Here is a 27,822-nt window from a genome sequence, read left to right on the forward strand (position 1 = left end):
GTGTGTGTGTGTGTGTGTGTGTGTGTGTGTGTGTGTGTGTGTGTGTGTGTGCACGTGTGTGTGTGTCTGTTTCCCTCTTTCTCGCTCTCTCTGTCTCTCTGTCTCTCTGTCTCACTCTCTCCCTTTCTCTCTCTCTGTTTCGCTCAGATTCAGATCAGCTTTATTAGCATGAATGACAAGGCCACTGTTGCTAAAGCGACGTGAGATAATGACAACAATAACAGTAAAAAATAAGTAATTTCTTCTCTCTCTCACCATGTCTCTTTTTTTATTTGGTTTTGGTGCTTGTTTTTCTGTAGTTCTGACCAGGCTTTGATGTCTCTGTGTTGCAGGAGAAGCAGAATGAGGCTCGCTACCTACGGGACCACAAAGAGGAGCTTATAGAGGAACTTGCCACAACCATCGTACAAAAAGTAAGTTTAGAGTCTGGTGTGGAGTTTTCGGTCACATCTAACATTGCCCTCTCTCTCTCTCTTTCTCTCTCGCTCTTGCTCCGCTCCTCTCTTTTTCTCTGCCAGATAATCCAGAGGAGGAAGCGTTCAGAGATGCAGACAGAGTATGACTTGGTTTGGCCCCAGAGCCAGGGCCAGCCCCAGGGCAGTGAGATGTCCTCTCCCAGCCAGCCCCCTCACAGCACCCTGGCCCAGGCCAACCAGGCCCACCTCAAGAGTTCCTACTCCCTCTGGGTCAGTCTGGTTAGGAAGCCCTCACTACACTACACTACCTTACACTACACTTCACTTCATTACTTTACTCTACACTATACTACAATACCCTACGCTACCATGTACTATGCTATGTACTACACTACGCTACCATTTACTATGCTATGTTACACTACACTACGTTACACTACAATATGCTATGTTACACTACGCTACCATGTCCTATGCTGTTACACTACACTACGCTACCATGTACTATGCTATGTTACACTTCACTACTTTACCATGTACTATGCTATGCTACACTACACTACGCTACCATGTACTATGCTATGCTACACTACGCTACCATGTACTATGCTATGTTACACTACATTTACATTACATTTAAGTCATTTAGCAGACGCTCTTATCCAGAGCGACTTACAAAATGGTGCATTCACCTTATGATATCCAGTGGAACAACCACTTTACAATAGTGCATCTAAATCTTTTAAGGGGGGGGGTTAGAAGGATTACTTTATCCTATCCTAGGTATTCCTTAAAGAGGTGGGGTTTCAGGTGTCTCCGGAAGGTGGTGATTGACTCCGCTGTCCTGGCGTCGTGAGGGAGCTTGTTCCACCATTGGGGTGCCAGAGCAGCGAACAGTTTTGACTGGGCTGAGCGGGAACTGTGCTTCATCAGAGGTAGGGGGGCCAGCAGGCCAGTGGTGGATGAACGCAGTGCCCTTGTTTGGGTGTAGGGCCTGATCAGAGCCTGAAGGTATGGAGGTGCCGTTCCCTTCACAGCTCCGTAGGCAATCACCATGGTCTTGTAGCGGATGCGAGCTTCAACTGGAAGCCAGTGGAGAGAGCGGAGGAGCGGGGTGACGTGAGAGAACTTGGGAAGGTTGAACACCAGACGGGCTGCGGCGTTCTGGATGAGTTGTAGGGGTTTAATGGCACAGGCAGGGAGCCCAGCCAACAGCGAGTTGCAGTAATCCAGACGGGAGATGACAAGTGCCTGGATTAGGACCTGCGCCGCTTCCTGTGTGAGGCAGGGTCGTACTCTGCGAATGTTGTAGAGCATGAACCTACAGGATCGGGTCACCGCCTTGATGTTAGTGGAGAACGACAGGGTGTTGTCCAGGATCACGCCAAGGTTCTTAGCACTCTGTGAGGAGGACACAAGGGAGTTGTCAACCGTGATGGCGAGATCATGGAACGGGCAGTCCTTCCCCGGGAGGAAGAGCAGCTCCGTCTTGCCGAGGTTCAGCTTGAGCTGGTGATCCGTCATCCACACTGATATGTCTGACAGACATGCAGAGATGCGATTCGCCGCCTGGTTATCAGAAGTGGGAAAGGAGAAGATTAATTGTGTGTCGTCTGCATAGCAATGATAGGAGAGACCATGTGAGGATATGACAGAGCCAAGTGACTTGGTGTATAGCGAGAATAGGAGAGGGCCTAGAACAGAGCCCTGGGGGACACCAGTGGTGAGAGCGCATGGTGCGGAGACAGATTCTCGCCACGCCACCTGGTAGGAGCGACCTGTCAGGTAGGACGCAATCCAAGCGTGGGCCGCGCCGGAGATGCCCAACTCGGAGAGGGTGGAGAGGAGGATCTGATGGTTCACAGTATCAAAGGCAGCAGATAGGTCTAGAAGGATGAGAGCAGAGGAGAGAGAGTTAGCTTTAGCAGTGCGGAGAGCCTCCGTGACACAGAGAAGAGCAGTCTCAGTTGAATGCCCAGTCTTGAAACCTGACTGATTAGGATCAAGAAGGTCATTCTGAGAGAGATAGCAGGAGAGCTGGCCAAGGACGGCACGTTCAAGAGTTTACTCTACACTACGTTACACTACAATATGCTATGCTACACTACACAACGCTACCATGTACTATGCTATGTTACACTACATTTACATTACATTTTTTACATTTTAGTCATTTAGCAGACACTTATCCAGAGCGACTTACAGTAGTGAATGCATACATTTCGTACATTTCATGCATTTTTTTTTTGTAGTGGCCCCCCGTGGGAATCGAACCCACAACCCTGGCGTTGCAAACACCATGCTCTACCAACTGCGTTCTCCCTGACGCTACGTTACACTACAATATGCTATGCTACACTACACTACGCTACCATGCACTACGCTACGTTACACTACGATATGCTATGTTTCACTACACCATGCTATGCTACGTTACAGTATACTACACTGCACTGCAATACATTACACTACAGTACAGTACATTAAAGGCGTCCGCATGCTAGGTTCAGGTAACTTCTAGCAGAACTCGGCTAGCCGAAGTGAACGTCTGTGCCTCGCATACACCCTGAATTAAAAGACCTTCGCTTGAAAAACGAGAAAAAAAGTGGCAATATTACTGTTTGTCCCTCTTGAGATGCCATAGCAATAACGTAGCCAGTATACACTTTCTCAAAATAGTCCTAATTAATCTAAGATAAATCAAGAAATCTGTAATTAAATGTTTTTGCAGAGGTCTTAGTCGCGCAATTTTACATTTAAGTAAAATGTTTGGGGCAGTATTTCTCAAGTAAAAAAAAAAATAGTTGTCTCATGTTGAATGACAACATTTCATTGAAGAATCCCGTCCATACTTCCCACTAATACTAGGAGTAGTTCTGTTGACCAATCACCGACAAAGGAGCGTATACTTTGGCTACTAAACTACGACTTGTTGTGTGCTTGAACATCCGGGAAAAAAACCTGCTGAACACCAAAACTAACAAAAACGTAACCATATTTTGTCATATTATTGTCATGAACTGTTTTGAGTGGGAAGCATGCGACAAGCTTAAGCTCCACTACCTACACTACCCTACCCTTTGTCCTGACCGTTTGACCTGACCCAGGAAAAACTGGGCCCTAAATATAGCCTGTTGGTAGGGCCTGGAATTTTGGGATATAACTAGGACCCAGAGTCTTTCTCTGGTCAGGGCAGGGAACTCTTGGCCCTATGTGATGAGATATGGGGACAGACAGGGTTGAGGTCTGGCAAAGACCAAATGTAATTACTTTAATGGTGCTGGCAGATTTTCCCACGAATGGTCCTCTCCTGAGGGCTGTGTAACCTGTTTGTACCTGTGAGCTATACAGTAGCTTTCCAGGGAAACCTCTACACACACACACACACACACACACACACACACACACACACACACACACACACACACACACACACACACACACACACACACACACACACACACACACACACACACACACACACACACACACACACACACACACACCTGGCAGTGTTTCACAGGGGAAGTCAGCGGGGACCTGGCTGAGATTTGTCATCGTCCCCTGTGTGTGAGGCAGGCGCAGCAATGAGGAATCAAAGCTACGTTCCCAGCCCGTCTCCTGTCCCAATCTGTCTGTTACACTCAACCATGATCAAAGTCCTGCAGAAATACACAGAGATTCTCCTCAACTCCCTGGTCCACAGAGGGATGGGTTCCCTTTATAAATGCTCTGCAAACACACACACATCCAGGCACACACACACACACAGCACACACACACAGCACACACACACACAAAGCGTGCGCAGACACAAACACAGGCGCCCACATACACACATACATGGCGTTCACATACAGTCACACTCAAACACACACAGACTCTGTCTATGAATGAGCACAGAGTGAGTGTGTGTGTGTGTGTGTGTATGTATGTCCGTAAGGAGAGATGTAGTAGTATTTGGTTGAGATTAGTTCCTCATACACTGTTTTTTGTTTGTAATTGTGGTTCTCTGATACCCAGACTGTAGTTCTCTGGTGCCCAGATTGTAGTTCTCTGATACCCAGATTGTAGTTCTCTGGTTCCCCCTGCAGACTCTTTATATGAATCACATCCATTAGACTGGCAGTTCATCCCTTAATGGCACCCTATTCCCTATAGTATGCTACTTTGTAGGGAATAGGGTGCCATTTGGGACGTAACCTGAAAGTCAGTCTTACAATGTACCAGGATGCCGGAAGAACACAAACTCCAGTGCCCATTTACATTACAATACCTTCTGAGATTTGAACCAAACGACTAGTTCAATTGGATCAGTGAAGACCAGCCTGTGGTCAGTGGTATCCACATTGCCACCCAAACAAAACCAAGCTAATCTTTTGTACCTAAGCCTGAAGTGTTTGGCTGGAACTGGAGTGTGGGAAAATTCCTCCCCGGAACAAAATGTTGCCACTGTGCCTGTTACATTTTAAGCTTTCCTTGGCTGGTAGGCCCAAAATTCATCATTCTGTGTAATTCTGTGTCACCTTTTCAGCACTTGTTGTTTTTAAAGTGTGTAGTCTATCATTTACGTGTGTGTGTGTGTGTGTGTGTGTGTGTGTGTGTGTGTGTGTGTGTGTGTGTGTGTGTGCGTGTGCGTGCGCGCACAGAGGTCGCGGTCTGCGTTCTCCCTGACCAGTGACGATTCTCCAGAGAAGAACACCGAGGCACTAGTAGGGGCAGGGGGAGGTGAAGGGGTACAGGACTACGCCTCTCTGAAGAAGGAGACCGCCAGGGCCTCCTCACTGCCCAGCTGGAAGAGTGTGGACCGCCTGGACAACTCCAGTAAGACACACACTGAAACATGTATCCCTGATACAGTCGCGCGCACACATTAGAGACGTCCAGAGCAAAATCATCCGTATTGTCGCACACATAACGCTCTACGCTCAACCCAGAGAGACATGTCCATACTGTCACGTTTTACATGCAAAGACACGTCAGTACTGTCATGTCTCTCATTTGTACAGTCAAACATGTTACATGCAACAGGACAATTCCATACCGTTACACTCCCAGGAGGAATGCTGTGTTTGTCACCTATGTAAGGCTCTAGATATGTTTACCTGTGCCTGTATGTACAGGTGCGTCCTCGGTGCTGCAGAGCCCTGACGGTAACTGGATCGCTCTGCAGAGCTCTCAGCACTCCCGTCCCAGCCTACTGACCAAGAGAAAGTCGCTAGTGTTCAGTGTCCTGGAGAAAGAGTCCGACGTGGTCTCGGCCTACGACGAGATGGGCCCCGAGTCCGACCAGGAGGACGACAAGGGGGGCTGGGGGGCCGCGCTGCGCCAGTTCCAACGGAAACTCTCCGACGAGACCTACTACACCAACTCCCAGCACGACCCTGAGTGGACGTACACCCCGGTCCCCCTCCCGGTCACCTCGCCCTCCTCGGGCCAGTACACCAACACAGAGACCCTCAACTCTGACTCAGAGTGTTCCTCTGTACCCCCCGCCCGCCCTCGCAAACCTCTCCAGAACATAATGAAGAAGACAGGCCCTAACCAGGACCCGTATCTTCATCCCCAGCAAGCTCAGTACCACCATCATCAGCATCAACACCAGAACCTCCCTTCGTACTCGCTCCACCCGGAGGCGCTGGATGTGAACTTTAACCCCAAGGTTACGGGGGACAGTGGGCAAAGCAACCATGTCAGGAGGTCGCGGAGACGCAGGAAGAGCAAGAAGGAGCTGGCGGGGAACCAGGCCCAAGCACAGACACACACACAGCCCCTTTCTTCGTCATCTGCACAGGTGGGAGGACATCACTCACAAAGCCTTGAGGAAGGTTTTACTTGCAATGACTGTGATATGTGGTTGTTTTATCTAGCTTAGTTGATTGCACTGACTGGAAATCTCTCTGGCTGACAGTGTCTGCTAAATGACACAAATGTAAATGTAAAGATATGGCGCATGTAGCAGCTTCACCAATCTCTTCTCATTGACAGTAGTAGGTACAGAGTTGTTTTAATCATCTTTACTCCACCTCATTCTAGTTGTTATAAATCAACAACAAAAAAGTGTAAAGTCCTTAGTCAACCCTCATGAGACTATTGTGAAACATTACTACACCACTAGGTGGCAGGAAAGGACAATGCTTTTTCATACTGAAGGAAATAAGCATGAAGTTCTCTCTCCCTATTGCTCTCTCTTTCATTCTGTCTTTCTCTCGATCTCCGCCCGTAGGAGAACAGTTTCCTGCTGAACGCCCTGCTAAAGAGTGGCATGAGTGAGGAGATGCCAGGGCCTGATGTGGGGCCCATGCCCGAGACCTCTTCGGTCATGACCCCCGAGCCCAAGAACCAGGACACTGTGGCCCCTAACTCTGCGGTCCCCAGCTCCCCTAACTGCATGGCCCCTGGTCCCCTGTCCCCCAGCAGCTCTGGGCCCGGCTCGGGAGACACACTGGAGCAGGAGCTCTACTCCAAACTGGGCCAGCTGGTTGGACGAGCCAGCAGCAAGGAAGTAGCGAGCTCGTCCGAGGATGAGCCAATCAAAAGTCCCGGAAGGAGAGACAGAGAAAGTGACAGACAGAAAGAGAAGCTGAGGCAGAATGAGAGAGAACGAGATCCCCAGAGACAGAGTGAGAGACAGAGCAGTAAAAGTAGGGATAGGACGAAGCGAGAGACGATTGAGTCAGTGAACGGGCCGGAACTGAAAAAGAGAGAGCGTCTAAGGGAAAGTCAGGAGGAGATAGTGAAGGAGAGGAGGTTGGACAGAGGAGGAAAGAGTTTGGAAGAGAAAGTAGATGGCAGGGAAAATAAGACAGTGGAGAAGAACAGGCAAAGTAATAGACTACAGAGAAAAGAGGTGGACAGAGAGACCGAAAGAAAGGGGGAACAAGTGGAAGATCGAAAAGAAAAGACAGGATCCACGCCCTCCTCGCCTGCAATTACCCCATCTATCCAGGAGGGGGTGCTGTGTGACGGACAGGTGAGCAGAGAGAGGCGGAATAGGAGGTCTTTGTTTCATATTTAGCTTTAGCCATAGAGTTGGAAAGAGGGCCAAATCTAGGGATGGGGATATGGATACTTGAATAAGGATGCTTGGCCCAAAGCCTGTTTTAGCATGGGAAAAGATAGGAGATGAGCTCTTTAGTACATCTCTATGGCTTTAGCCTGTCGTACATGACCTGTATGTCCTGTTTGTGTCGTCACCTAAACACCGCAGGGGGCTACCCTGAGTTATCTTTACTCTTATCTTAAAGTCTCTGTTTCTCCTTTATTTCGTTTCTCTCGGTCACTCCTTTATTTTCCCTCCCTTTCTTCTGTCTGTACCTTCTACTCATCCCGAACCTCTTCCTCCCTCCTCGCCTACCTGTTCTCACCTCTTCTCTCATCCACGTCTTTCTGTGCAATCTGTGTCCCACATCTGTCTTTCTCCCGTTTCTCTCGATCTCTCCTTCCGCCCCGTCTCCCTTTGTCCTTTGTCTCTCCGCCCGTCCATCTGTCCGTCCGTGCATGTCTGTCTGTCACGAGGGACAGAATGGGGTGGAACTACAGCAGAGGCTACAGTTGCTCTCGTCTCTCTTACAGCAGGTGAGATTTACTGTCTCTATAACACAGGCCCCAGTCAGGACATCACACTTGCGCACACACACACACACACACACACACACACACACACACACACACACACACACACACACACACACACACACACACACACACACACACACATACATACCCTTGTATGCGACATGACTAACAACAGTCCCAACCTTAACATTCACGTGATGCAACCCCAAAACAATCAAATTAATCAGATTACTGTGGTGGACAACACACACTAACACACACTCAGGCATGCACATGCATCTGTCTGATGATTCACTTCTTACAATTCTTAGACACACTCTGTCACCAGTAAGGCATCATCAAGTGAAACATGGTTGTTTTGTCAGGGGCCATCGTGATATTAGTCACGCTCTCTCTCTGATTTACTTCAGTTGTGTCGTAAATAGCACCCTATGCCCTATATAGTGCACTACTTTTAACCAGTGCGTGTAGGGAATAGTGTCCCATTTGGGACGTAGGTTTGCTCTTATCCAGATGTGGTCTATTTTAGGGACTTCTGGACACGTTCAGGTATAAATGTTATTCAAAGCCACTAGAAATAGATGGAGTCATGACTGAAAAGCTGATGGTGCTGTATTCAATTTAGACATAGGAGGTCGACTGCATTCGCTTATACCCTTACGGAAAAACCACATGATTTCACATGTGGAAAATGACATTATTTCCTGTGAAATTTTCACATTTTACACGTCTAATTTTATTTCACGTGAAATTTCACGTGTGGTTTTGGAACACTTCTCATGTTAGGATATTTCACATGAAGTTTCACATGTGGATTTTCACGTTATCACATAACCTTTCACATGTGTAATCATGTGGTTTTTCAACACTTCTCATGGATATTTTTCACATGAGATTTTACAGGTGATCAAATTAAATCAAATTAATTTATAAAGCCTTTCTTACATCAGTTGACATCTCAAAGTGCTATACAGAAACCCAGCCTAAAAACACCAAACAGCAAGCAATGCAGGTGTAGAAGCATGGTGGTTAGGAAAAACTCCCTAGAAAGGCCAGAACCTAGGAAGAAACCTAGAGAGGAACCAGGCTATGAGGGGTGGCCAGTCCTCTTCTGGCTGTGCCGGGTGGAGATTATAACAGATTATAACATGGCCAAGATGTTCAAATGTTCATAGATGACCAGCAGGGTCAAATAATAATAATCACAGTGGTTGTCGAGGGTGCAACAGGTCAGCACCTCAGGAGTCAATGTCAGTTGGCTTTTCATAGCCGATCATTCAGAGTGTCTCTACCACTCCTGCTGTCTCTAGAGAGTTGAAAACAGCAGGTCTGGGACAGGTAGCACGTCCGGTGAACAGGTCAGGGTTCCATAGCCGCAGGCAGAACAGTTGAAACTGGAGCAGCAGCACGGCCAGGTGGACTGGGGACAGCAAGGAGTCATCAGGCCAGGTAGTCCTGAGGCATGGTCCTAGAGCTCAGGTCCTCCGAGAGAAAGAAAGAATCAGAGAAAGCATACTTAAATTCACACAGGACACTGGATAAGACCGGAGAAATACTCCAGATATAACAGACTGACCCTAGCCCCCCGACACATAAACTACTGCAGCATTAAATACTGGAGGATGAGACAGGAGGGGTCGGGAGACACTGTGGCCCCATCCGACGATACTCCCGGACAGGGCCAAACAGGCAGGATATAACCCCACCCACTTTGCCAAAACACAGCCCCCACACTACTAGAGGGATATCTTCAACCACCAACTTACCATCCTGAGACAATGACAGTGATGCCCTGCAAATGAAAATGTGTCGTTAGGATGTCTCCAGAACATAAGCAGACATTTAATATCCCTTTGAGCACAGTGAAGTTATTATCAATACACCCTGTCACTAAAACGATACAGGCGTCCTTCCTAACACATTTGCCAGACAGGGAGAGAACTGCTCAGGGATTTCACCGTGAGGCCAATGGACACTTTAAAACAGTTCGAGTTTAATGGCTGGGATTGAAAAAACTGAGGATGGATCAACAACATTGTAGTTACTCCACAATACGAACCCAATTGACAGAGTAAAAAGAGGAAAGCCTGTACAGATAAAAAAATATTCCAAAACATACATCCTGTTTGCAACAAGGCACTAAAGTAATACTGCAAAAAATGTGGCAAAGCAATTTACTTTTTGTCCTGATTTGGAGCAAATACAATACAATACATTACTGAGTACCACACTCCATATTTTCAAGCATAGTGGTGGCTGCATAATGTTATGGGTATGCTTGTAATGGTTATGGACTGGGTAGAAGAAAAACAGAATGGAGCTAAGCACAGTCAAAATCCTAGGAAAACCTAATTCAGTCTGCTTTCCGCTAGACACTGGGAGATAAATAACCTAAAACACAAATCTACACTGGAATTGCTTACCAAGATGACAGTGAATGTTCCTGAGTGGCCGAGTTACAATGTTGCTTTAAATCTGCTTGAAAATCTATGGAAAGACCTAAAAAATGGTTAGCAATGATCAACAACCAATTTCACAGAGCCTGAAGAATTTTGAAAATAATAATGGGCAAATGTTGCACAATCCAGGTGTGGAAAGCACTTATAGACTTACCCAGAAAGACTCACAGCTGTAATTGCTGCCAAGGGTGCTTCTGCAAAACACAGTTAAAGATATATGGCAAATAAAAATCAAACTAGATGGTCTTCAGGGATAGATGGGAGGGGTTGAGGGTAGCTGAAGGATGGAATTAAAAACAAACAAAAGATAACTATTGTAAAATACATTGTGTCCGTAAAATGTATATTGTATGTATAAGCTGCAAGTAGAATCCTAAGTGTTCTTGTCCATTAGTGTATTCCAATTAGGGGAGGGATGGTAGGGTAAGGGGAAAATAATAAAGGAAAATATATTTCATTTATTTATATATATATATATATATATATATATATATATATATATAGACACACACATTACCGTTCAAAAGTTTGGGGTCACTTAGAAATAACATCAAATTGATCAGAAATACAGTGTAGATATGGTTAATGTTGTAAATGACTGTTGTAGCTGGAAACAGCTGATTTTTAATGGAATATCTACATAGGCGTACAGAGGCCCATTATCAGCAACCATCACTCCTGTGTTCCAATGGCATGTTAAGTTAGCTAATCCAAGTTTATAATTTTAAAAGGATAATTGATCATTAGAAAACCCTTTTGCAATTATGTTAGCACAGTTGAAAACTGTTGTTCTGTTAAAAAGAAGCAATAAAACTGGACTTCTTTAGACTAGTTGAGTATCTGGAGAATCAGCATTTGTGGGTTTGATTACAGGCTCAAAATGTCCAGAAACAAAGTACTTTCTTCTGAAACTCGTCAGTCTATTCTTGTTCTGAGAAATGAAGGCTATTCCTTGCGAGAAATTGCCAAGAAACTGAAGATCTCGTACAACGCTGTGTACTACTCCCTTCACAGAACAGCGCAAACTGGCTCTAACCAGAATAGAAAAAGGAGTTGGAAGCCCCGGTGCACAACTGAGCAAGAGGACAAGTACATTAGAGTGTCTAGTTTGAGAAACAGACGCCTCACAAATCCTCAACTGGCAGCGTCATTAAATAGTACCCGCAAAACACCGGTCTCAAAGTCAACCATGAAGAGGCGACTCCAGGATGCTGGCCTTGTCTGTGTTCTTTTGCCCATCTTAATCTTTTCTTTCTATTGGCCAGTCTGAGATATGGCTTTTTCTTTGCATCTCTGCCAAGAAGGTTTGGGATTTGAACTCACAACCTCTTGGTTGACAGCATTCCGAGCTTCATGCTACACCCCCATGTCTGTGTCGATAACTGGTTTCACTTGGATACCCTTCACTTTGGACTTCAAAGTAAATCTCAGCTTTGTTGAAAATTCACTCAAGAAAAACTATTATATTTATCATAGTGATTCAGGAGTAACATTAAAACATATGCCTCACCAACATTAGACTATACAGAAAACTCTCAAGTTGCTGAAATAAGTAAATGAAATGATGAGAGAATAGTCAGATTTAACTGACTAATTTCCCACGGGGACCAGTACGGAAAAAAAAAGTTTTATGAAATGTATGCATTCACTACTGTAAGGCGCTCTGGATAAGAGCGTCTTCTAAATGACTAAAATGTTTTAAAAAAATATATTAAAATGTAACTGATAATTAAAATGGCAGTGCAGATGGCACTCTTTTACTAAGTGCAGAGATGTATTATAGTTAATGAATCTGTATGGGACTTCTGAGCATGCTATAGTCTTTGTGGCACAGCTGAACAATCAGCGTACCACATATCTAGAAGTTGTGAGTTCATGTCCCACTTGGGGTCATATTGAAAGTCAGTACTAAGTCATCATGTCAAATGTAATCATATTGATTAGAGATGTCTACACTATTTTAGCTGCACAGCGTACCACTTACCTTAAAATGCCCATACCGGCCTACCGGGTGGCGCAGTGGTCTAAGGCACTGCATCGCAGTGTTAGCTGTGCCACCAGAGATTCTGGGTTTGAGCCCAGGCTCTGTCACAATTGGAAGATCCATGGGGCGAAGCACAATTGGCCCAGCGTCGTACGGGTTAGGGAGGGTTTGGCCGGCAGGGATATCCTTGTCTCATTGCAAACTAGTGACTCCTGTGGTGGGCTGGGTGCAGTGCATGCTGACCAGGTCGCCAGGTGTACGGCAAGGTTGGGTTGTGTTTCGGGGGACGCAAGGCTCCCGACCTTCGCCTCTCCTGAGTCTGTACAGGAGTTGCAGCGATGAGACAAGACTGTAACTTCTACCAATTGGGGAGAAAAAATTGGTAAAATATAAAAATGCCCATACCATTTCATTACATCCCTTTCAAAAGAGCCACGTGAAATGTGCAGTTTCACATGTTGAGCTGATATATTCACACGTGAAAATGAAAGAGACGTGAGGTCAGTTGTTCACATGTGAAACCATATATTCACATAAATTGAATTTAGAGTTTACATGTTAACACCACCTTTTCACATGTGGGGAGAATAACATGTTTTTACCTCACATGGGACGTGCAGACTGTAACACAACAAAATAATTCACATTTAAAAATCTAATTTGCAGTTTTACAAACTTTCAAATGTTGTCATGTGTAATTTCATGGTATCACAGGTTAAAATGTTGCATCCCCATGTTGTCACATTTATTTAGCACGAGATGTTTTCACATGTGCTCAAAGATTTTTTTACATGTGTAGTTTCATGTTATCACATGTTGCTTTTACATGTTATTACATGTTATCACATTAACTTCACTTAAGGTCACGTGAAATTCATGTGGTTTTTCCGTATAGTAGTTTTCTTTAGTGCTTTTCACTTTCATTCCGATTTCGATACAGTTTTGACATTTTGTAAAGGCAGATGCTGGTGTATGACCACAGCAAAGGTGTGGAACAACAGCTCTCCATTCATAAAAAATATGACAAGACAAACATGGATGGAATTATTAATTATAGTATATAACATGGTGTATCCCACACACCCACATACTGTGAAGGGTACATTTTTAGATGTGCCGGTGCCACTAAAAAGCCACAAATGACCACAACAACAACAACAGTTTTCAATTCATGGTGCTCTTGTTTATATATTTTTTTAAACGCTGACGTTTTTATTTTAAAGAAGAGCAACATGAATTGAAAACGTTGCGGTATTTGTGGGAGATGCTGTGACCGTACAAAAGTATAGATCTGCAGATATGCTCACACTGCGTGGTATCTCAGGAATACAAGTCTAGTCCTTTTAAAGTTGGATGCAGTTTCTAAAAGCGCTTTCTAAACACAAATGCCGCAGAACGAAATTGAGCCGTGTGTTGGGAGCCGTGTGATAATGATGTACATTGGTAATGTACTGTAGTTGACGGCCAAAACTCTCACTCCGGCTCCCATTACCCATCTACGTACTCAGTCGGTACCTGAAATCTTTCCCTCTCACTCTTTGCTCTCTAAGTCACCACTGAGTGTTCAAAAGGAGCCGCCTCTCATCTCCTCTCGTCTCCCACTCGAGTGCCACCTCCTACCACCCACACTATACACACTTCCTTTCAAAGCCCACGTACGTCGCTAGCTAGCTAACGCGTCTTAAAAAGAGAGAGAGAGAGAGAGAGAGAGAAAGGGGTGTGGATCAATGCACTTGTTAGTCCCACAGATCAAAGCTTCATGCCAAGGATTATCTCATTATTGAATTACACCGATCTCTCTCCTTCTCCCTCATCCCTCTCACCTTTTCATCCATTCAGATGTACTTGTTTGTACGTTACAGCAGGGGTGTGGTTTGTTAGTCTGTAGGTTCGAGACTGCACTTTCACTTATCGTGTTTTCTCATATTTTTTACTTTTCTAGTGGTTTGGTAGAGGAAAATGTAAATACAGTAATTGTAACTCTGTTAGGTCCCCTGTCAGCCTTCCATGACCTGGAATCTAGTAATAAAGGTCAACAGCTCCCCTCCTCTTCCACATGAAGCGTCACACTCTTCTTCCTCCACCTGATTGCTCCTTGCAGGTTGACATGAGTCGTGACGATGTGTGTATGTGTGCTGCACTGATTGGAGGTGTAAAAGGTGTGTGTCATTGAGGACCATGCTGTAAACATCTCACTTGGACCCTGTTACGACTCGCCTCTTGACTGTTCCATATTTGTTTGTACCCACTAATGATAGTCATGTTCGTGCCTGTGTGTGTCTGACTCGTATTTCTGTGTGTGTTGTCTGTCTGTTTCTATGTGGCATGTCTCTGTGTGTGTATGTGGTATGTGTGTGTGTGTGTGTGTGTGTCTTGACGTGTGTGTGCACGTGTGTGTGTTGAGCAGAAGTACTCGGCCGCATCGCTGTGCAGTATCACCACAGAGGTACTGAAGGTGCTCAACGCCACAGAGGAACTGATTGGTGAGGCGGGGGGCGATAGTGTCACCCCCTCTGAGTGCATGAGCGCGTCTGAGTCCTTCCTCAGCAACTTAGAGACCAGGAAGCTGGACCAGAAACTCACCAAGATGGAGGAAAACGTAAGACCCAGTGCCTACATACATCTCGATGTTGGCGGTCACTATCTGGCCATGCTAGAAAGAACCAAATGCAGCGCTTTCTCAACCCTAAACTTAATCCTTACCTTAACCTCCACCATAACCCTAGATAAAAAAAGGAGTAAATAGCGTATGTGTACTTGCTCATCTGATCTCACTATCTGAGTCACTTCTGTCCATCTTAGCATGACCATATAGTGACTCCAACCTGTAGAGACTAAACAAGAAAGGCCCAAGGATAGAGCCCTGTGGGTCCCCAACATTGCTATGCTCAGCACCTGTGCCCATTGATCTTTCCTGTAACACGTGACTTGTCCCTGTAGGTGTACATGGCTGCGGGGGCGGTGTACGGCCTGGAGGGGGCACTGGGGGACCTGGAGAAGGTGGCCCGAGGCATCAGCAGTGGCACCTCAGACAGAGACCTGGCCTTCCTGGAGGACCAGGTGGCCACTGCTGCCGCCCAGGTGCAGCAGTCTGAGCTCCAGGTAGGGGGTCCATTCATATCCAAACGCCCAGTTGTTTCTATGACTGCATTCCATGCTGATTACATTGCAGACGCATGTCAGATGTGATCCATGCCCAACTGTGCAGTTGATGACGGGGCAATGTAACGTTGCAATGTGGTGGGCATGGAATGCAACCAATGTTTGATGGTCCTGTAAGAATGCAGGTTTTAATGTGGAGACTGGATAGAATGCGGGAATATGTAATTGTATTCTAATGGTGTCTTCTAAATTAACCTGATTAATTCATTAAATTAACCTGAGCCTTGATGTACTCTACACTACATCTACAGCAAATTGAGTTTTTATTTTCTGAATAATTTGGAATCTTTCTCCTCCAGATATCCGACATCGAGGAGAGGATATTATCTCTAAAAACAGCTGGACTGAATGTCACCGCCTACAATCGTTTCTCCAACTTCTCCAAGCCAAAACCTAAGGTACTGTGGTATATTCCCACCTGACAATTATTACACACAGCTACACCCTCATATGGCCACTGTATTCACCGTACTGATCTGTCACTCTGCAGCCTCAAACCCTTGACACATCACGCCAACAGAGGAGAAAACTACCTGCCCCTCCGGTCAAAGGTAACGGACAACTTGTTGAAATGATCACAAAGGAAACCTTTTGCTATTGGACAATGTTAAATGTTCTATTTAATCCATTTCCTTTTTCTTCTTCTGTTAAATGGAGTTTATAGGATTGGCTATATAGGAAGTACCAGGTCGCAAAAAAAGACCCAAACTTTGTCACTTCATAAAAGTCTTTCAGACTGTGTACTGTCACACTGTCACAATTAGAAGGTTTTTCCTTTCAGAAGTTTGAAAATACACTCACACCCTCTTTACGCTTTGATGTGCGTGTTGCATCGATCGCGGCTGACATCACTGTGGCAACACAATGTTGTCTGCTCCACAGAATAACGCACCCTTTTTTCATGTGCGGACGTTGGCTTGGCAGAAAGATTTGTGTTCACACTTAGAAGACTAACATCACATTTGGATCTAAAGGAAGAGGTTGAATGGATGCCAGGCTAAGTGTACCAGGTAGAGAGGGAAGATATATAAAGGAAAGAGAAAGGTTCCATTAGGAAAGAGAGAAGGAGCACAGAGAATAGGAGACGAATCGGACGGCTGCGCCATTAACCAATGAGGCACGCTTCTTTTCATGTTAATAATTCATTCATTATTAATCGGGGTTTTCTTTTTTTTGACACCGTCAAGCAGATTTTCCACATGGTCAATGAAATCACTCTGTTTTAGCCTTAGTTTCAAAGTACAACACAATGCAACAGAGGCTAAATCAAAGGAGTCTCATATAGTCATAAAGCATTGATTTCAGAAAGGGGTCGACGGTGCATCTTTGAAAGAGACTCATTAGACAATCAATCAATCAAATGTATTTATAAAGCCATATTTACATCAATAGATGTCACACAGTGCTTATACAAAAACCCAGCCTAAAACCCCAAAGAGCAAGCAATGCAGATGTAGAAGCACAGTGGCTAGGAAAAACTCCCTAGAAAGGCAGGAACCTAGGAAGAAAGCTAGAGAGAAACCAGGCTCTGAGGGCTGGCCAGTCCACTTCTGGATGTATTGGTGGAGATTATAGGAATGCAGGGCCATTAACGCTAGATCGCTCTTCAAGATGTTCAAATGTTCATAGATGACCAGCAGGGTCAAATAATAATCACAGTGGTTATAGAAGGTGCAACAGGTCAGCACCTCAGGTCGAGACAACAGGGCCGGGATAAGGTAGCAGGTTCGGTGAACAGGTCAGGGTTCCATAGCCACAGGTAAAACAGTAGAAACTGAATCAGCAGCACGACCAGGTGGGACGGGGACAGCCAGGAGTCATCAGGCCAGGTAGTTATGAGGCATGGTCCTCGGGCTCAGGACCTCCTGGAGGGGAGAGAGTTAGAGATGGGAGAATTAGAGGGAGCATGCTTAAGATCACACAGGACACCAGGTATGACAGGAGAAATACACCAGATAGGACAAACTGACCCATGCACATAGACTGTTGCAGCATAGACACTGGGGACTGAGATGGGAGGGTCGGGGGACACTGTGGCCCGGACAGGACCAACCAGGCAGGATATAACCCCACTCACTTTGCCAAAGCACAGCCCCCACACCACCAGAGGGAAATGAACAGACAACCAACTTACTACCCTGAGACAAGGCGGAGTATAGCCCACGAACATCTTCCCACCACACGAGCTGAGGGGACTGAACCCACTCAAGTCAAGGATAGTGACGCAATGGGAGAGCACTAGCAAGCCAGTGACTCAGCCCCCGTAATAGGGTAAGAGGAGCTGGCCAGGCAGAGACCGCAAGGGTGGTTCGTCACTCCAGTGCCTTGCTGTTCCCCTTCGCACCCCTGGGCTACACTCAATCATAGGACCTACTGAGGAGATGATTCTTCAGTAAAGACTTAAAGGTTGAGAACGAGTCTGCGTCTCTCACGTATCGGCAGACCATTCCATAAAAATGCAGCTCTATAGGAGAAAGCCCTGCCTCCAGCTGTTTGCTTAGAAATTGTAGGAACAATAAGGAGGTCTGCATCTTGTGACCTTAGCATATGTGTAGGTATGTACGGCACGACCAAATCGGAGAGATGGGTAGAAGCAAGTATATGTAATGCTTTGTAATCAGCAGTAAAACCTTGAAATCAGCCCTAGCCTTAACAGGAAGCCAGTGTAGAGAGGCTAGCACTGGAGTAATATGATCAAATGTTTTGGTTCTAGGGCCTCCCGAGTGGTGCAGCGGTCTAAGAGGCATCACTACAGTCCCTGGTTCGAATCCAGGCTGTATCACATCCGGCTGTGATTGGGAGATCCATAGGGCGGCCACAATTGGCCCAGTGTCGTCCGGGTTTGGCTGGTGTAGGCCGTCATTGTAAATAAGAATTTGTTCTTAACTGACTTGCCTAGTTAAATAAAGGTTAAATAAAAATAAATAAAAAAGATTTTAGCATCCGTATTTAGCACTACCAGAAGTTTATTTAGTGTTTTATCCATGTAGCCGGAGAGTAGAGCATTGCAGTAGTCTAATCTTGAAGTGGCAAAAGCATGGACTAGCTTTTCTGCATGATCTGATTCTTAAAACCTTTAAGATGGAAAGAAAGCCACTCTTGAAATATTTTTCATATGTTTGTCAAAAGAGAGATCAGGGTCCAGAGTAACACTGAGGTCCATCACAGTTTTATTTGAGATGAATGTACAACCATCGAGATTAATTGTCAGATCAAACAGAAGATCTCTTTGTTTCCTGGGACTCTTTGTTTCTTAGCATCTCTGTTTAAAAGTAAAAAAATGTGCCGCCATCCACTTCCTTATGTCTGAAACACAGGCTTCCAGGGTAGGCACTTACAGCAATGTGCTGTGGGCATAGCAGTGAAAGTTGACATTGTGTTTCCGAATGACATCACCAAGAGGTAGTGTGTATATATAGTGAAAACAAAAGTCCTAAAAAAAAAAAAACCTCGAGGAACACTTATTTAGATAAGATCCACAAATTTGGATAAGATCTAAACCAGGCAAAGACTTTGTCTGCGTAGACCATTTTGGGTTTCCAATCTCTCCAAAACAGTGGACGCCAACCGGTCAATCGCAATCGACTGGTCGATCTTCAATGCATTCCTTGTCCATCACCAAACATTTCTGTAGAAAAGCCAACGATAAAGGCTTGCGCACCTTTTTTCCACCCCTTTTTTGTTTTGGTGTTGCGCTGAAGGCGGTAGGTGCACTTGATTCAGAAGCCCTGCGCACCGGGTAAACAAAGTGTTTCCATTTTGAACCATTTCATTTGTCTGAAAAGATTGACTCCGCCTACCCGGTGGACCGGGAGATCTGTGGCTAAACCGAGTGCTCCTACTGCGCTGGCCAATAGGATCGCTCAAATCACCATACCTATAGAGCTTCTACGACCCCAGCCACAGCAAAGTTTGATACTAGCCTATATAAGATTTATTAACTTCATGAGTGAGTTCACATGTTTTTATACCGCTCAAAACACTGTTCAACACTATTACAAAACATAAAACGTGATTCCATGTACTTGCGCTGCAATGAATGAGTAGCCAAGTGTATCATTAGCCCTGAATTTGTATTGTTATTAGCAGCTCGTCGTGTCTACTTTAATATAGAGGAATGTTTCACTTTCTCTGGTCATAGGAACAAAATGACTTTGAGCATGACTGAGGCAGATGCGGTGCGACTCAAGTTTCGCCATCAGGTGGAAGAGGTGTACCCTCTGGTCAGTCTCACTGGAGGAACGTTCAAAACAATTGGGAACTCGGAAATATCCGACTTCTGACTTCAATGAGTTGGGAACTCAGAAAAAATCAAGATCCAACTTGGAAAAATTATAAGTGAAATAATCTGTCTGTAAACAATTGTTGGTAAAATTCCTAGTGTCATGCACAAAGTAGATGTCCTAACTGCCAAAACTATAGTTTGTTAACAAGAAATTTGTAGAGTGGTTGAAAAATTAGTTTTAAATTCTCTAGGGGAGGTGGGACGAAATCGTCCCACACTATTCAACAGCCAGTGACAAATCAGAGCGGCAAATTTAAAACCACAAAATGTCATAATTCAAAGTTCTCAAACATAGGACTATTTTACACCATTTTATAGATACACTTCTCCTGAATCGAACCACGTTGTCCGATTTCCAAAAGGCTTTACAGCGAAAGCAAAACATTAGATTATGTTAGGAGAGTACATAGACACAAAAAAACTCAGCCATTTCCAAGCAACTAGCATGCATCACAAATACCCAAAACACAGCTAAATGCAGCACTAACCTTTGATGATCTTCATCAGATGACACTCCTAGGACATTATGTTATACAATAGATGCATGTTTTGTTCAATCAAGTTCATATTTATATAAAAAAACAGCTTTTTACATTAGCATGTGATGTTCAGAACTAGCATACCCACCGGAAACTTCCGGTGAATTTACTAAATTACTCACGATAAACGTTGACAAAATACATAACAATTATATTAAGAATTATAGATACAGAACTCCTTTATGCAATCGCTATGTCCGATTTTAAAATAGCTTTTCGGCGAAAGCACATTTTGCAATATTCTGAGTACATAGCTCGGCCATCACGGCTAGCTAATTTGACACCCACCAAGTTTAGCACTCACCAAAGTCAGATTTACTATTAGAAAAATTGGATTACCTTTGCTGTTCTTCGTCAGAATGCACTGCCAGGACTTCTACTTCAACAACAAATGTTGTTTTGGTTCCAAATAATCCATAGTTATATCCAAATACCGCCGTTTTGTTCGTGCATTCAGGTCACTATCCGAAGGGTAACGCGCGAGCGCATTTCGTGACAAAAAAAATGCAAAATATTCCATTACCGTACTTCGAAGCATGTCAAACGCTGTTTAAAATCAATTTTTATGCTACTTTTCTCGTAAAATAGCGATAATATTCCAACCGGGCAACATTGTATTCATTCAAAGGCTGAAAGAAAAAGATTGAGAAGTCTCGTGAACGCGCATCTCAAGACTCACTATCCCCAGGCTGACCACTCACAAACAGAGCTGCTGTACTTCGCCCAGAGACAGCAGACACCCCATTCCACTTTCTGGCGGCTTTAGAGAGCCAATGGAAGCCTTGGAAAGTGTCACGTTACAGCACAGATGCTGTAATGTCGATAGAGATGCAACAGAAGGACAACAAATTGTCAGACAGGGCACTTCCTGCATGGAATCTTCTCGGGTTTTGGCCTGCCATATGAGTTCTGTTATACTCAGACACACCATTCAAACTGTTTTAGAAACTTTAGAGTGTTTTCTATCCAAATACTAATTATATGCATATTCTAGTTTCTGGGCAGGAGTAGTAACCAGATTAAATCGGGTACGTTTTTTATCCGGCTGTGAAAATACTGCCCCCTATACCACAACAGGTTAATGACTCCAACCTAAGTGTATGTAATCTTCTGACTTCAACTATATGTCATTTGTCTTCAGGAAGACAGTGAGTTTCTGAGCAACAGCTTTTTCAACAACAACAAAATTTGAGGAATGGGAGATTCGATATAGGCAGATAGTAAAAAAAAAACACAACTGCGGTAAAGGTTTGGCTTTCTCAGGAGAGGCTTTATTACTGCCACTTTAAGTTACTTTGGTACACATCGGAAGGATAGGGAGCCATTTATTATGTTCAATATATAAGGGCCAAGCACAGGAAGTATCTCTTTCAGTAGTTTAGTTGAAATAGGGTCCAGTAGGCAGTTGGAAGATTTAGAGGCCATGACTATTTTCGTGAATGTGTCGACAAAAACTTGGGTGTCGCCATTGATCTGAGGTTCTGGCAGTTCTGTGCAGACTTAGGACAACTACACCTATTCAAAGAGGAGTCTGTAATTTGCTTTCTAATGATCATGATCTTTTCATTGAAGAAGTTTATGAATTCATCATTGCTGAAGTGAAGCGCGTCCTCACTCGGGGATGCTGCTTTTTAGTTAGCTTTGCAACAGTATCAAAAATGTATTTAGGATTGTTTTTATTCTCCTCAATCAGGTTTGAAAAGTAGGCTGATCGAGCAGCAGTGAGGGCTTTTTCGATATTGCACGGTACTGTTTTTTCCAAGGTAGTCATAAGACTTCCAATTTGGTGGAGTGACATTTCCGTTCCAATTTTCTGGAAGCTTCTTTCCGGGCTCTGATATTTTCTGTATTTTATTTTGGGGGTTTTTAGTGGTGCGACTGCATCTAGGGTATTACGCAAAGTTACGTTTAGATCCTCAGTTAGGTGATTTTTGTACTCTGATGTCCTTGGGTAGGTGGAGTTAGTCTGCAAGGGCATCTAGGAATCTTTGCGTTGTCCGAGAATTTATAGTGCAGCTCTTGATAACCCTTGGTTGGGGTCTAAGCTAATTATTTGATTGCAAATGTATTAAAATGGTGGCCCAATAGTCCAGGATTATGAGGAAAAACATTTAGATCCACAATATCTATTCCACGGGACAAAACTAGATCCAGGGTATGATGGTGACAATGCGTAAGTCCCGAGACATGTTGGACAAAATCCACTGAGTCGATGATGGCTCCGAAAGCCTTTTGGAGTGAGTCTGTGGAGCTCTCCATGTGAATATTGAAGTCACCAAAAATGTGAATATTACCTGCCATGACTATGAGGCCCGATAGGAATTGAAGGAACTCTGAACTCTGAGTAACACTGTACACGGCCCAGGAGGCCTGTAAACAGTAGCTATATTTGATTGAGTAGGCTGCAAAGATTTCATGACTAGAACCTCAAAAGATGAAATGTAGCCTTTTGTGTGGTCATAAATGTTAGCAACACCTCTGCCTTTGCAGGATCCTCTGGGGATATGGTCACTAGTGTAACCAGGAGGAAAGGCCTCATTTAACCCAGTAAAATCATCAGGCTTGAGCCATGTTTCAGTCAGGCCAATCACATCAAGTTTATGATCAGTGATTAGTTCATTGACTATGACTGCCTTGGAACTGAAGGATCTTACATTAAGTAGTCCAATTTTTTAGATGTGAGGTATGATCACAATCTCTTTCAATAATGACAGGAATGGAGGAGGTCTTTATTCCAGTAGGATTGCTAAGGTGTGTTTAATTTTGCCAGACCTAGATCGAGTCACAGACATGGTCTCAATGGGGAACATTGAGCTGACTACACTGACTGTGCTAGGGGCAGACTCAACTAAGCTGGCAGGCTGGCTAACAGCACCCTATCCCATTGTGGAGCTAGAGGAGTTAGAGACCTGTCTATGTTGATAGAAAATATGAGAGCACCCCTCCAGCTAGGATGGTGTCTGTCACTCCTCAGCAGGCGAGCCTTGGTCCTGTTTGTGGGTGAGTCCCAGACTATAGCATCATGTAATGATTATTTAACTAAGGGACTAATGTTTTACTGTTTCTCTCTCGGTCTTGGGAACTTCTACATTTTATGCCCAGTTCTGATTAGATATTACCAGATACACTGAGTATACAAAACATTAGGAACACCTACCAAGTGACAGATTGACCAGGTGAATCCAGGTGAAAGCTATGATCCCGTATGGATGTCACTTGTTAAATCCACTTCAATCAGTGTAGATGAAGGGGAGGAGACAGGTTTGAGACAATTGAGACATGGATTGTGTATATGTGCTATGGGCAAGACAAAAGATTTAAGTGCCTTTCAACTGGGTATTGTAGTAGGTGCCAGGCGCACCGGTTTGAGTGTGTCAAAAACTGCAAAGCTGCTGGGTTATTCACGCTCAACAGTTTCCTGTGTGTATCAAGAATGGTCCACCACCCAAAGGACATCCAGACAACTTGACACAACTGTGGGAAGCATTGGCGTCCACATGGGGCAGCATCCCTGTGGAACACTTTTGACACCTTGTAGAGTCCATGTACCGACGTCTTGAGGCTGTTCTGAGGGCAAAAGGGGGTGCAACTCAATATTAGGAAGGTGTTCCTAATGTTCTGTACACTCAGTGTATACGCAATGCAAACTACATTAATGGTTATGCTGTGTAATAGCTTAATTTGTCATTGTGACTATTGAATACACTCTTTAGCTACCTGAATAGGTCAAGTCATATATTTCAATATGTATTTCCTTGTCTTTTTCCAGATAAGGAGTCTGAGCAGCAGGTAACAGCACCTCATCCGTAGCGACAGACAGAAAGCACAAAGAGTCCCTCAGAGGCCCCGCGGGGTCTCTCCACTCCAGTGCCTTGATCCAGCGTCTGCCTTGGGCTATGCAGGGGCCAACACCTGCCCTGTGCACCCCACCCAGCGCTCTCCTCAGCCAGGCACGGCCCCATCCAGTCACCCCCTGAATACCTCCAGACCCCTTCCCTGCCTCCCTCAGCCCAGGACTGACTCATTCAACCTCCCAACCTACTCCATCAGCCCCCTTGGGCCTCATTCACTGTAACTACCACACCGCAACGCCCACAACAGGGTGGTTTGATGGACGACGTGTCTCTGCCTTAAAATCAGCGAACGAACACTCCTCGCCGAGACAACTCACTGTCCTACTGTCAAAAGAAGACCTAACTTCAAAGTCCTTGTACAGAAAATAAGATAACCTCCGTCAGTCAACTGTTTGCAAGGGTGTTGTAGGTGTTTGAAGATGTGAAAAACCATGTGAAAACTTCTGTGATTGAATGTCCCAAAAAAAGGCTGAGCCATGTTTTATACTACTGTTTTTGTTCTTGTTGTTTCTCTCACTGATGAATTGCAGAGCACCTACAGAACCTGTTCAATGTTGTCATTTTATTATTATTTCTGTGTAAAGACTCAAAAGTAATCATTTCCTTGAACTAGCAGATAACAATCCTCATTCACTACGGTCCGGTCTGACGTGTTTTCGAATTTTGGATTAGAGGTTCACTTAGAGGTTCACAGAAACATCTGGCATCCTCTCCTGTTCCTTTATTCATTATTTACATTACGGTAACAGCTAAACACACCTCAATCTTTTGAAGGAGGTGATTTTGAGATGAGCTAATTACTCTAGCGCTCAGTTACCATATTTGGAGAAAGATTGACTAAATTGCTAGGCCCACACAATGACAGTTTATGTAATATCTGTTTTGCAAGGCCAAAATAACCTCCATCCACATGTTGTGAGACTTTGGCATCTGGCTCCAGAGAGACCAAGGCCAAAATAATGCAATGCGAAAATATTTAGTTGCATTAACAAATAATGAAACATTTATCACACAAATGGTCTACCTATTATATAAAGTATATGTAAAGCATTTATGAACCCAAAGAAGCCAACATTAGAATAAATTGACACATGTTTCTTGACCAAACAAAAACAATCTCTCTATGAAATCTTCACCATTCTGTATTTTTTGTTGTTGAATATGCTTCATTCTATAGCTAGAGGACTCCTGATATCTCCAGGAGTGATAAGCATCATTTTTGTCTTAATTTGTTGTTGTCTAGTACTGTCTTTTGCTAGCTAGGGCCATCTACTTTAAGTGATATCTGTCTTCCCAGTAGCATACTTGGTGTGTGAACTGCTGCCTGCTCATAACTTGCAGATGATGGTTGACACATTAACTAGGATTAAAGGACAGGGCAATTTGTGCGTGAACTAATACTCACACTTGAATTTATTTTCCTACTAGCACTGACGTTGCTGATAGCTACTTTATTGAGGAAAAATATATGTACTATGACTGAGATATTTGGCTGTCCCACCAAGCTATCTTAAGGTGAATGCACTAACTGTAAGTCGCTCTGGATAAGAGCATCTGCTAAATGACAAAAATGTCAAATGTATATTTTGCTTGTTATTTTTATGTTTCATTTGTTTCAGCTTTGTGGCCTTTATTTGGCATACATTTTGATTTCTCTCCTGTGCTATATGGCTCCAATAATTAATTGTACGTTGTGTTAAATATCTTGTAAAGATTTATACATCATGAAGTCTACTGGGCTTTATGACAAAATGCCATGAAAAGCATGATTTTATTTTTGTACTTTTGAAGATTGTTATTACGCAGTTCTTTTCACTAAAACAAAGTGGGCGGAAACCAGTCCAGGCTTTATTCTCCCCCTCTGAAAGGTTTTCTCATCAGTTAAGTCTGAAGCCGTGTCATGTTTCCTTCTTCAAAGTGCTTTACATGTATGCCTGCATTAATTGTCTGAAAATGTGTGATTTTAATGGGGATGATGGTATTCATATTCATGATAACATGGGAGATGCGATAAATAACAGTTGATGCGGTGTCTGGTATTACTCCAATGACCGCGGTGAGAGTCTGGAATGCCAGGCCTGTGTTTTTTATTAGCGTCTCAGAGTAGGGGTGCTGATCTAGGATCAGGCTTTCCCTGTCCATGTAACCATATTCATTGTGATCTACAACACAAAATGGATCCTAGATCAGCACTCCTACTCTTGAGATACTCTTGAGAGGCCCTGGTCATTATATTGAAAATATTAGATAGTATATTAATGTAGAGGAGATGAAATACAGTGTTGAGGGATTCTGTTCCTTAGTAATTACAGGTAAAATAGTATGACGTTTGCTCTGGTTCAGGTTGTTACGTGCAGCTTGACCTTTCGTCACGTGGGGTCCTGTTGTGGCTCAGTTGGTAGAGCATGACGCTTGCAATGCTAGTGTTGTGGGTTCAATTCCCACGGGGGACCAGTATGAAAATGCTACTGTAAGTTGCTCTGGACAAGAGCGTCTAGTAAATGACAATAAGAATAATATGTAACGCCCTGTACCGGAGCTAGTGACAGGTTATTCCCATACCTATGCACTTCGGTTATATTATATTTGAACACTGTGCACTGGTAAGTCCTTCCATCCATCCTATGATCCCATTTGACAGGTTATGCATATCGCTCCTGAATGTCATCGTTGTTCCTGGATGTGTGTTGTGTATCAACGCATGTTTCTGGTTTTAAATAGATGTACAAAATTCGAGAAGCACAGCCAAAGGGGTTCATTATTATCAATGTCCTGTATTTTTCTATTGTAAAAAAAAATATTTTATCTCACCTCCTAATTTGTTTATAGATATATATATATATATATATATATATATTATATATATATATATATATATATATATATATATATATATATATATATATGGATTATATATATATATATCCATATATATGTAAAAAAAAATAAAAAAAATGGATATGACATATAAAATAATTGCCCAATCATAAACTTGATCCTTCTGTGTTGTCTGCGGGAGGCAACCAGCTGTCCCTATGTTCCTAGGCCGCAGTGAAGTTCACTTTGCACACCTCTGATGGACTATTCACTCATATGCGCAATCGTTTGTTGCAATCCATATCATGTGTCGGGGAAAAAATATTAAGAAGCAAAAAATACAGATTCTCTATGTGCCAAATTGCTCTGATTTGAGAAAAAGTGTAATACTAATTGAATAAAGTTTGCACCTGAATGACCTCTGGAGTTTCCTATCATTCCTAACCTTTGGGGATCAATGAAGTATGGTCTTACTTTATGTTACAATGAATACCCCTCACCAATGGTAAGAAAAACTGACCTGCTTATTCACAGAAAGATTCAGATTTTGAGCATCTTTATATTTGTCTTTATATACTTCCTGCTTTTTATTCAACAATAATCAGTCACAGCACCAATGTACCAAAAACATAGTTACAGGCTATCTTCATTTATTAATCAATATAGATTGCATTTCTCAGTATGTACCATACAGACTACAACTGGTCAGCCAGTTTAGAGGTCCCTAG

General features: G+C 43.8%; 1 protein-coding gene across 4 annotated transcripts in view; it reads left to right on the forward strand.

The window, feature by feature from the left end:
- The window catches only part of myripb (myosin VIIA and Rab interacting protein b), a 181,998-nt gene extending 154,485 nt beyond the window's left edge, over positions 1–27,513 (forward strand). For 3 of the 4 annotated variants that reach the window (XM_045710516.1, XM_045710517.1, XM_045710518.1), the window contains 9 exons: positions 333–686; positions 5,066–5,240; positions 5,540–6,210; positions 6,643–7,389; positions 14,845–15,036; positions 15,378–15,539; positions 15,899–15,997; positions 16,090–16,150; positions 24,193–27,513. In XM_045710516.1, coding sequence (XP_045566472.1) covers positions 333–686; positions 5,066–5,240; positions 5,540–6,210; positions 6,643–7,389; positions 14,845–15,036; positions 15,378–15,539; positions 15,899–15,997; positions 16,090–16,150; positions 24,193–24,233 — 2,502 coding nt within the window. In that variant the 3' untranslated portion in view covers positions 24,234–27,513. The remainder of the gene's footprint in view (positions 1–332; positions 687–5,065; positions 5,241–5,539; positions 6,211–6,642; positions 7,390–14,844; positions 15,037–15,377; positions 15,540–15,898; positions 15,998–16,089; positions 16,151–24,192) is intronic. The other variant, XM_014180725.2, reaches the window with a different exon arrangement.
- Positions 27,514–27,822: the final 309 nt, after the last annotated feature.

Source organism: Salmo salar, chromosome ssa29, assembly GCF_905237065.1.
Source record: "Salmo salar chromosome ssa29, Ssal_v3.1, whole genome shotgun sequence".
Lineage (NCBI taxonomy): Eukaryota > Metazoa > Chordata > Actinopteri > Salmoniformes > Salmonidae > Salmo > Salmo salar.